Genomic DNA, 12,500 nt, shown 5'->3' on the forward strand with positions numbered 1-12,500 from the left:
AAAAAAAAAAAAAAAGATTAGTTCTTAACTAGGCTACGTAGCTAGCAAAACACCAAGACATGTACACTGTTTACAAACACCAATAAAACTATAAATAAAATGCAAGCTGTGACTCCATTACATGTGGTTAGCTTTAATACTGCTAGCTAGCCGGCAAGGTAGCTAGCAACTAGCTAGCAAGGTAGCTAGCAAGCTGCGCATGCTATCAACAACAGCAACATGACTATAAATAAAATATAAGCTGTCAATAAACTCTGTTCTTTTAGCAAGTATATTTAGCATTAAGATAGCTCGCTAACACTGCATTTTTAGTTGTATTATGCTAACTAGCTCAATTTAATCATGGGAACTTCATCTTCTGATGACGTAATAACTGATAAAAAATATTAATTTATGAACTAGAGTTAGCTTCTAACTAGGAATTGCCAAGAATGGCTAGCAAGCTAGCTAAGTAGCTAGTCACGTAACATTAGCTTGCTACATTTAACCATGGAAATAATTTCTTATATTAGCATATTAGCAATAAGACCAGTGTAATGTAATGACATTACTTTTTTTTATTAGATAGGATTAGCTCTTAGCTATGCTACATAGCTAGTTAGATAGCAAGTAGTGCTTACAATGTCAACAAACACGAACATGACAATGGAAATAAAACGTAAGAGGTGATTCATTCACACGTTAAGCTAGCTAGCTAGCACTGCCTCTGCCCATGTTATGCTAACTAGCTCAATTTAACTGTAGTGGTGATTTATAAACACAAATGAGACGTAAAACTGTTATAACACTTAATTAATGCGTGAATGCGATCCTTAATAGAGTTAGCTCTTGGCTAAGAACTGTCTAAAACTGCTAGCTATCTAGCTAACTAGCTAGCTGATTAGCAAGACACATTATGCTAGCTAGCCAAACAAGGCTCTACTGTACGATGGGTGATATATTTTGAGTATTTTATATTTTGCAAATTTTTATTGTGCAAAACAATGACGCACAGACACACACGCGCGCACACACACACGCGCACACACACTCACACACGCGCACACACACTCACACACGCGCACACACACTCACACACGCGCGCGCAGGTGTGACTGCGTTATTATTATTTACTTTGCGGCAGATGTAAATGCGATTTTGTAATCTAAGGAAAACAGCCTCGCGTAAAGAATGGACGTTTGTGTGATTCTGGGAAGCCGTTTGTGAAACTTCCTCCTGCGTGACGAGAGCGTCGCGTAAACTGCAACTCTAAACACTGCGGCTCCTTTTGTCCAGAGCGCACACACACTAACACACACACACACACACTCTCACACACACACACACTCACACACACACACTCACACACACACACTAACACACACACACACTCACACTCGCACACACACTCACACACACACACACACACTCGTACTCATTCACACACACACACACACTCACCCACTCACACACACACTCACACACTCACACACACACACACTCACACTCGTACTCATTCACACACACACACACACTCACACACTCAGACACACACACACTAACACACACACACACTCACACTCGCACACACACACTCACACACACACACACACACACACACACACACTCGTACTCATTCACACACACACACACACACCCACTCACACACACACTCACACACTCTCACACACACACACACACACACTCGTACTCATTCACACACACACACTCACACACTCAGACACACACACTCACACACTCATTCACTCACAAACTCTCTCATACACACACACACACACACACTCATACTCATTCACTCACACACACAGACACACACACACACTCAGACACATTCTCTCTCTCTCACACACACACACACACACACACACCAGTGGCTCCTTAAAAAACACTTCAGGTGACGTTCTTTTAAACAACTTGAGAGATTTTAGATTTATTCTCTCTCTCTCTCTCTCTCTTTCTCTCTCTCTCTCTCTCTGTCTCTCTCTCTCTCTCTTTCTCTCTCTCTCTCTCTCTCTCTCACTGTCTGTCTTTCTCTCTGTCTCTCTCTCTCTCTCTCTCTCTCTGTCTCTTGTTAGCTACGAGACACTTCACTTGTTTTTAAAAAAAAAAAGCAAACTATCAGTAAACAGTCAGCGCTAGTCATGTTTCTTTAGCTAGCCGGTTAAATATAACTAATAAAACACGACTTGCATGTTTAATACTAGTTGATTATTTAAGTAGCTACCTACGAAGAAAATGTTAGCAATGAGACACTTGTTTTAGCTCTTGACTGGGATAGTTAGCGAAAAAAATAATCTATCAGTTCACAGTCAGCGCTAGTCATGTTTTCTTTTAGCTAGATCCATTTAAGCTAGCTCTAAACATCCGTGAATCCAAACAGTATGGAAAACGGTAGCTAATCCACAGAATAATTAAATGTATATATTTTTACTTCAAAGTTTTCATAAAAATTTATGAAACATACAAAAGAAACCGCACAATGGAGAGATCTCGTTCTGTCGCTCGCCACATGTAAAGCAGCTGCTCCACCTCTGACGTCAGACCTCGGTGAGATTTGCTAGTAAAACCTCTGAGTGAGGTTAGTGTTTATTTTACAGCCCACCATCACAGCGAGGCTCGCTAACACACGCTAACGCGTGCTAACGCGCGCTTACGCATACTAGCATGAGTGTGGGTTTGAAAAATAATAAAAAAACAAAGTTATCTCGACTACCTGTGTCGAGGGAAAACAAACCGGCGCTAAACTTAGCGCCTTTTCCAGCCTGTGTGTTTATGTATTTAAGTCTCAGTGTGTGTGTGTGTGTGTGTGTGTGTCACAGGATGTGAAGGTGTACTGATGATAATCGGTTGTACATCATGCTAGCGTCTCGTGTTACAATTAAAAGCTAACAGCTAACATTTAATCACGCCTCACGATATCTTGCTAGCATCTTAGCTAGCGTCTCAGCTAGCTTCTTAGCTTAAACACTAACACAAGAAAGCCTTAACAAAGTTGGCTAACTCTAATAAACAACCATGCTAGGTGTGCTATGCTAGCTAGAAGCATTTAGTCATGGTAGTAGAAAAAAAACGTTAATTAGAAAGCTATGAAATTTTTTTGTTTTAGATATAGCGTTAGCAGCTAACTAGCAAATCACATACAGTGCCATTCTATTAACTAGCTTATAGCGATATTGATGCGTCGACATATCAGTTATCATCATATTAAAATTTAAGAGACTAGCAAACTCCTAACAAAGCATATAAAGCAAATGCTAGCTAGCAAGTTACACATGCCGCTCGTCAGGTTGTTGTCAGTCGGCTAGCTAATTTAATCGCGACAAACTACAAACGGAAACATTAAAGAAAATGTTAGCTGCATGACACATTTGTAAACGTTTCTTTCTTTTATTTAAATAGGGTTAGTGCTTGACCAGGCTAGCCAGCTAACTAGCAAGTCACACATGTTCCTGCTAGCTAAAGTTAGCCCTAGCAGCAACTTCTGATGATCTGCTAACTTAAATATAACCCAAAAATTTTTAAAAATGTTAGCTACGAGTCACAATTGTAAAAGATAGCTAGCTAGCTAGCTACATGGTGTTACATTAGCTAGGTCAGTATGACTTATGAATATTCTGATATTAATTATCTTAAAATAAAATTTTAATATTGGCCTACTTCCAATAAAAGTAAAAAAAAAAAAGATTATTAGCGTGATGCTATACACTACAGTATATGACAATCCATGCTAGCGCTAGTTATACTATTTATGCTAGTTATGCTAGTTTTCTAAGTTGAGGTGGATTTGAAGGTTAGCGCTGTGAAATTTTTCGAAGCTCTTATAAGAGACGAAATTCAACGAAAGACAATGAGCAGGAAACGCTGAGTTTGTAGGAAACTCTCGCCGTTCACACACACACACACACACACACAAACACACACACACACACATACACACACACACTTTAGTGAAACAGACATCTGATATTTCCTGCATCTAACATTGTGTGTATGTGATTACGCAGCAGAAAGATTTGCTTGTACAGAAATATCTCTTCCAGAGCCACATTACAGTAGCAATATTAGCAATATTAGCACTATTAGCGATATTAGCGCTGATTAGATTTGACATATAAGAGTCTGGAACGCAAAACAGATGAACTCTGTTGACAAACACACGACCGTGTTACCTCACAGGAGTGTCGTTAAATTAAGCTAGCAAACATAGATGGAGTGCACGTGGCTTGCTAGTTAGCTGGCTAACCTGGTCAAGCGCTAACAGTGTTTAAAAAATGTTTACAAATGCGTCAAATGCGTAGCTAACTTTTTCTTCACTCATTTGGTTTATAGTTTGCGTCAAGTAGCTAACATTTCCTTCGTAGTTTGCTATGATTAACTTTAGCTAGCTAACAAAACAGCTAGCTAACACAAGCAGGATATGTAACACTCAAATCTGTATATCACAAAATACATAATGCTTTATTATGTTCACAGAAAATACTCCTTTCTGATTGGATGGCTGATGTACATTATTTTTAAAAATATTGTGTAAATAAAATTTAACTACAATTCTATACTACGTAACTACAATGACAATAAACAACGATTTAGGCTAGGGCGATATTTACGCCTTTTTTATCGCAATTTGGAAACATCATAAATCAAAATAATTTACGTAGCTAACTAGCTATTTATGCTACAATACTGGCTTTCCAGATGGCTATATTTAATAAAATTACACAACAATTAGCTAGCTAGCTATTTGTGTTTAACGAACAACAACATCTCGTTATAGTTAGTGTTAGTTGAAATTCAAAATCTGAAACCAGCTAGCTTATCTAACAGCAAACACATTCTAGCTAGCTGTTATAAGCTGTTACCAATTTTTTAAAGATTAAACAATACATCGATAAGTCCGTTTCGATATAAAACACGAATATGACACCTGTGTAAGGCTCAGTAATGACGGCAAAAAATGTCAGCCAATGAAAAGTTCCTATCACACTGGGGGAGGGGCTGAAGTAAGTATACATGCTAATCTACGAAATTCGTGAGGAAGTAGCTGAAAATGAAAAAGTTGGAGTGTATAGCTGAAGAAAATTCGCATTCCAATGTAAAAACTAGCTAGCTACCTATTTGTGCTATGGTGGTTTGCGAAGTGGCTATATTTAATAAAATTACACAACAAACAATTTTTGAGTAACAAACAATTGGCTAGCTAGTTATTTATGTTTTACTAATATATCCCAACAAAAACAGCATCTCGTTGTAACACTAGCTAGCTTATCTAACTGCAAAGTAACACAAGCTAGCCAGAGGTTGTAAATTGTCACTTATTTTTTTAAAGATTAAAAAATACTTTTAAGTTCATTTCGATATATAAAACTTTAGGAGGAGTTCTTATGACATTGGGGGAGGGGCTAACTATAACTGTAACTATATAATGCCGATCCACGTAATTTGCGAGAAAGAAGAATACGAAGAAAAGTCGAAAATTATGTATTTTTTCCTGAAATATTTCACTAAATTGTAAAAATTAAAAAAAAAGAAGAAAGTGACTCTACAAATATCACAGAAATATTTGTAGAAAGTCTTCTTGCTTGGGAAATTTACCTACGAGATATATATATATATATATATATATATATTTATTTATTTATTTTTTGAGTTAACTGATGTCGTAGCGAGCGTGTGTTCCTGCCTGTACAGGACTGTATTTACATGCACACGTCACCTTGTTGCTCCTCTTTCGGAAAATCATCCGTCATTCCTTTTCCGGAAATTTGCTTAACAAATGAACAAACATTTGGATGTAAATGTAGCTTGACTCATTTCCATGTAAGTCATGGCTGGTGCGCCGGAGAAGAGTTAATTATTATTAGCATTTTTTCTACATCACGGTCGTTGAGAAACTTAACCAAGTGTGTGGTTTGGGACTAAAAAACATCATCATTTTGCGCTAATGTAGCTTGTGTTAGCTAGCTAACATGCATTCCAGCTAATAGTATCTGCTAAAGCTTAAACATACCGTATATGATCTCTACTAACGCGTAGCTAACGTTACACTTTATTTCATATCATGATTATTTGAAAGCAGTGCATTATGGGTAATCAGAATGGTCGATAAACTTAGGCACATCTCTTCAGAGGGGATTTTGATGACATACGATTCAAGATGGAGGACGCTAAGCTTAATGTTTTTAGCTAAAAATGAACCTGAAGATGTTTTAACGCCGACATGTCATGCCATATTTTTGTCATTTTGGTCAGGCGGTTTAGCAGACGAACCACTTCCTGTTCCACTACACACCACATCTGTGAATTCCACACTTGGAAAATTCTCCAGCTTGCCAACACACACACACACACACACACACACACGGCGGCCAGCTGAATAAGCAGGCATTATATTTAGGAAGGCTTAATTGGGCTTAATTAGGCCAGGTCGACTAGTAAACACTGGAGCGCACTTCGCAACACTGAGCTCGTTATTTTAAGAAAGTGAGAACGGAAAAACGGCAATCAGAGATGAAACATGACGGACTAGCTCACTCTGAACATTTAGCGCTAAATCATTAAGAGCCTCTAGGAGAACATCGGGAGAACATAAGGAGAACATTGGGGCAGTGTACACCGTATATACATACATTACGTACATACTACAAGAAATTACGAGCAAAGAGAGCACAATATTTGCAAAATTTTTGCTAGCATAACAGCTGGCTAATATTGTAATTGATAATATGTTAATAGCATTTAGCATATGTGAAATCAGAATGCAGAGAGATGCTAATGCTGCAGTCGATTTAACTTAGAAGTAGGAACTACGTCACTTTCGAGCTACAAACCGGGAAAAAACATGGCGTGTTTTGTTAAAAACAAGCTAGCTAGCGATGATGTATTCACTTCCTTTCGTAAAACAGAGAACTGTACGATCAGTGTTGTAGATTTAACCAACTAATGTGTGTATGTTACGTATATAAAGCGTAAACTCGTTTACAGGAGTGGAGCGGCCATGTTGAGATCGGGGTTGAGGAGAACTTCCCAACTTTCCGGATAGGAATTCTAAGTTGAGGAGGGAATTTTTTCTTTACTTCCTAGTCAGAGTTCGGAAAATCCGAGTCGTGAGCTTCAGCTGAACGCGGTGTAAAGTATGAGCTTATCTAGATATCGTCTAGATCTATTTTAATGCAATTTTTTTATTTATTACAAAATCATTCCTATTTTTTTTCTTACGCAGGAACGCCTTTTTTGTGTTTCTAACAAATTTATTTGTTTCTATCTTCCAAAAGATAAACAAATTAGTAGTCTACTGCTGCGACGCATTATACTCGGAGCTCAGAAAGTTCCAAGCTGATTTTCCAGAGTTCTGATCTAAAAGCGTTCCAGTGCTCCGGCTGGGAAAAACATGGATCCCACGAATAATATGCCGAGTCTCTGAATTGTTCATCTTTGCTTATAATTATCAAAATGATCGGTTACAGTTTTTTTTATCACGTCTGAGCTGAAATGATCGGAATTATGTTAAAAATCGAAACTTTTAAAGCTGTTAAAACACGTTTTCACAACACAGAAGCTGCACATGACGCAAAATCAAGTTTTATCAAGTACAAAATAACGCAAAGGGAGTTCTGTTTACCATTGACTGCGTGCGTGTGTGTGTGTGTGTGTGTGTGTGTACGCCGCCATGTTGTTGTGATGTCAGGTTTTTTTATGTCAGAGAACTCAGGCAAGGTGGACGTTTTTCCGAATTCCCGACTTGGAATTCCCGATCTGAACGACCGTTTTTCAATTCAATTGATTTGTATAGCACTTTTACCAATCGACATTGTCCCAAAGCAGCTTTAGAGAAATATATAAACTCAGGATATAAATTTATGAATTTTAAATTTATGAATCTAGCCTTAATGAGCGAGCCAGAGGTGATGGTGGTGAGGAAAAACTCCCTGAGACGATATGAGGAAGAAACCTTGAGAGGAACCAGACTCAAAAGGGAACCCATCCTCGTCTGGATCTAAAAAACTCCCTGATCCACTGCACTTTTCCGTGTCGGGTTCTAAGTACAATACACTGCAGCATAAGACCAGGCAGTTACTAAGGATGAATGTGTCACATCCGGTTCCACCTCCGATCCGATCCAGATCCAGATCCAGTCTGGAATTTACTCAGCGGAACTCGAGCACGCCTGTTTCCCGTTTTCATGCCATCACTCTGTTTGTTTCAGTTCTTCTGCAAGGTTTTGCTGTCCGTTATCGTTTACAATCCTGAGTTCTCCTTATTTTGTATTTCTGGTTTTGACCAGTTGCTTTTTGATCTGGTTTATCTTCATTGCTTTTCCTGTTTGACAAATTTCCTTCCTGCCGATTTGGACGGATTAAAAGATTTTACTCATATTTACATTCATCTGCCTGGAAATTAGTGACTTTGTTTTTTCTGGAAGTCATGAAAGTAAAAACCTCCTGCTTGCTCACGTGATTTTTTTTATTACTCAAGTCTCAACCGGACACGCTGTGAACCTTCCTGACAGCCTTTCTTTTAAAAAACACAGCAAAAAAACAAAAACAGCATCAGCATAAAAAAAAAGAAAAGATAGAAGTACTTTCTATTCGTGTCTGTATTTGTATTCGTTTAGAACACATTATCTGTTCATTTTGAATCGTGTATTCGTATTCGGTTACATCTATAATAAGTATCTATCATTTTCGGCCCCGCCCCTTCCCGCACACTCTTAAGTAAATATTTTAGGTTTTATTTGATAACGATCTGGCCAAGGAGGAAAATATTTTTCTCAATAATTAAGGGACAAGATAAGAGGACTGAGTACTGATCCTTGAGGGATCCCGAGCGTGAAAGGTGTTTACCAGAGAGATGAGATGTTACCCAAACACGAGCCGTGCCAGAAACACTGACAGACAAACAAATATGCAAATATTTTGTTTATTCTGAGTCTTTAAATCAACGCTTTACCTCCAGGACCTCGGCAGGGTCACGCCTCATCGGAGCTTCAGTTTATCGAACGCAAGCAGACGTTCGACATCGTTTAAAAAGTCTTTGGCGCTCGTGTGAGGTGAATGTTTATTAATGATAGCGATTAAGCCGTTATGCTTCTCGTCACTATGATCACATTAACATCAACTCTTCTTGAAGCACTTCCTCCTTAAGTACGAGCTCGATTAATAACCGAAAGAGTAAAACATTTCAAACTCTGCCATCTTGACCTCGGTTAAACTCTCTCACACACACACACACACACACACACACATATGCATGCACACACACAGCCGAACTTATACTTCTGTAATTGAAAGACAAACATTTACGCAGGAAATATGCAAATTTCTTCCTATACAAATGACCACAGAAGTTTGAAACGAGCCACGAGCCTGGAAACATCATTCCGAGCTGATCAGATGTGAGATTGTGAAACAAGCCGAAGCTAATTATAATCCTGAGACAGAAACACGGACGTCAGGATCATAATTCTGGCTCTTTGGTGACGAGAAGATCGTCCACCTTCGATACGATCGCATCGACTCGTGAATACTTTATGTGACGTTTTATAATTACTGGGAATAAAAATAGGAGTTGAGCCAGACGGCAAGACTGATGAACACACACACTCACACTCACACACACACACACTCACACACACACACTCACACACTCACACACACGGCACACTCAGTCGGGTTCGGATGTGTGTGTATCTACGAGACGATCGGATCTCGCTACAGAATCAATTCCATTCCTTATGATACGATACGATTTACATTTGCTTTGAAGCTAGCAGTGAGAAGCCACGCCCCCTTTACTAAGAAGTATCGTAAATATTTCAAATCTGATTGGTCAGAAGGTGTTGATTAATTCTCTATAACAGCAGCTCTGACAGTAGTGCGGGTTTATATTAATGCGCTCGTTCTAATATGTTATCGTTTCCATAGTAACAGGTTCGTAGAGTCGATGCTCCACATAAACGGATTAAAACATTGTCGATATGGTTTCTGTAAGGAGATGTTTATTTTTTAGAATGGAAGGAGTCTCCAGTGTCAGAGGTAAAGCTGTAACTTTAAGTTTTCGACGTCTTCAGGACAGACGAGTTTCTCGATAACACGACAAACTGCGTTTTTCATCTGAGACAAAAAAGAGAGACCGGTGAGGAAACGACTGTTTATAGCTGGTACAGTGTAAGTCTGAACTTCACAACATTAAATGTACCTATAAACGGATAAAAAGTACAACGCGTCATTCTTTAATTAATAAAAATTTTAATCTTTGCAAAGTTGCTGTGGTATAAGGAGAATAAAACACGTGCCGTTACAGGAATATAATAAACGTTGTGGTGTTAAAGAGTTACTCCGCTTCATCACACCACCTGGTTGTTGATGATTTTCCCATAACTGCACCACACACAGTGTTTTATTCCTCACATACAGAGCTGGAGATGTATCAGGGTGCAAAGGGGTTTTTTTTCCACAGATTTAGGTTGTTTGTTTATATAAAACTACCTACAAAAATATCTACAAAGGCAAACAGGTTATCAAGCGTGTGTGTGTGTGTGTGTGTGTGTGTGTGTGTGTGTGTGTGTGTGTTTGTTTTAGAGCTCTCAGAACAAAGTTCACTGTCGTCGTATTTTCATAAGATTTACATAGCTGAAGGCCAAAACTCCGTCATCTGATAAGTGTAATGAGCCTCGTGTCGCTTGGCGAGGGAAAATCGGCTCACTACGCAGGGCGCTAGTGCACAAAACCGGACGAGTGATACGCCTTCGTCTACTGGGGACGTGTCCCAAACCACACACTCTATCCACTGTTCCATGCGTCGCCGTCTTCGAATGCATTATGGGTATCCAAAAGTGCGCACTTTATAGTGAACGAAGTGTGATTTGAGACACAAGTCAATGCCAATTCGATCATCACTTACAGAGACTTTTATTTTTTTCTGAGTAGTGGGTTTAAGTGCATGCGCAGACATCTAAACGGAAACCACACACACACACACACACACACACACACAAAGAAGACACGGTTGTCGAGGAAACGGGGTCAACGTGATTACAGCGTGCCTCGCCGGATGCCCGATTTCCTCTCCAGCTGTTCTTTGTCTCCTCGACACCGGCGCTCGTCTTTCCTCCATCCCGTCTCTGAACTCTTTAACCCCCCCCACTGCAAACACACACACACACACACCTGATGACCTCATTCTGCTGTCAGGTTTGGGACGTGTCCCGAACAGCAGCGCGGCTCCTTCAGCGTGTGTTTTGTGAGCGAACGCGGCGTGACGGCTCTAATAAACCCGTCCCAGTGGCTCTTTCTGAGCTTCCAGCAGGATTTCTTTCCCAGGAAGAACAGCGAGGCCGTGAATCATCAGCGTTCCCATCAGCGTTCCCATCTCTCCATAACTCTCTCTCCTGTCTCTCTCTCGGCCAAACGCGCTTCCGAAAGTCGGCGCACGTCGTACGTTTTCCTGGGCTTTTATCCCGTCCTGCTGATCAGAGCACTAAGTGAGGATTTCGCTTCATAAAAACGTCACGGTCGTAGATTAATAACAGACATCGCTGTGTGTCGTAAAGGAGAAGAAGAAGAGATTTATTCGAATTTAGTCACGCATGTCTGATGTCTCGCCGTCAGCACGTCACTGTGGGCGCGTCCCAAACCACAAACACTGTTCACTACGCAGGGAGCAAAACAACCAGGAGAAAAGGATCAAACACTCGACATCACAACGCCATAAAATATCAACATACCAAAGTGTTTCACATCAACCTCATACTGCTACAGAAAGAAAGAAAGAAAGAAAGAAAGAAAGAAAGAAAGAATTGAATATAAAACTGAATATAAAAAGAAAAGGGTGAAATGAAAGAAAAGAAATAATAATAATTTTAAAAAAAGAACCAAAAGATTTAAAAAGGAGAAGAAGAGAAAACAAAAACAGGTCAAAATGAGAAAGTAAAGAAAGAAAGAAAGAAAGAAAATGAAGAACAAGAAAGAAGTAAAAGAGAAAGAAACAAAAAAAAAAGAAAGAAACAAAGAAAGTAAAAGGTAAGAAATGAAGATGATTAGAGACAAAATTGATAGAATAGAAAGAAAAAGAAAGAAAGAAAGAAAGAAAACAATACTAAAAAAGAACAAGAAAAAATAAACAAGAAAGGGAAAGAAAGAAAAATAGGTAACAAGGTTAAAACAGTAGAGACAGAAGAAATACATTTTTAAAAAATTAATCAATAAAACAAAAGAAGGAGGAAAGGAAAAGAGCAAAATAAAAAATAAACATTAAATTGAAAAAGGAGAGAAAAATGAAAAAAATTGGTAAAAAGATAAATGAAAGAAAAACAACTAAGAAGCGCACACACACACACACACACACACACCTGAACAACACACTATATAATCAGAAATGCTGAGAATATTTTTAGCTCCAGAGTTTCAGCCTCCAGACTGTGACGCAAAACAGACACACACACACTCACTCACTCACTCACACACACACACACACACACACACACACACACTCACTCACTCACT

The 12,500-nt window shown here is 39.0% G+C and overlaps 1 protein-coding gene across 2 annotated transcripts in view; it reads right to left on the reverse strand.

Annotated features, from left to right (window-relative positions):
• Positions 1 to 12,500, reverse strand: part of grk5l (G protein-coupled receptor kinase 5 like) — a 58,647-nt gene that overhangs the window by 31,680 nt on the left and 14,467 nt on the right. Inside the window, exon 2 of one of the 2 annotated variants that reach the window (XM_053235990.1) lies at positions 11,166 to 11,647. The exons of the other annotated variant lie outside the window; for it this stretch is intronic. Within the exon in view, the coding sequence (XP_053091965.1) occupies positions 11,166 to 11,178 (13 nt within the window). The 5' untranslated portion in view covers positions 11,179 to 11,647. The remainder of the gene's footprint in view (positions 1 to 11,165; positions 11,648 to 12,500) is intronic. 2 annotated transcript variants of the gene reach the window in all.

The sequence above is a fragment of the Pangasianodon hypophthalmus genome, chromosome 8 (genome assembly GCF_027358585.1).
Source record: "Pangasianodon hypophthalmus isolate fPanHyp1 chromosome 8, fPanHyp1.pri, whole genome shotgun sequence".
NCBI lineage: Eukaryota > Metazoa > Chordata > Actinopteri > Siluriformes > Pangasiidae > Pangasianodon > Pangasianodon hypophthalmus.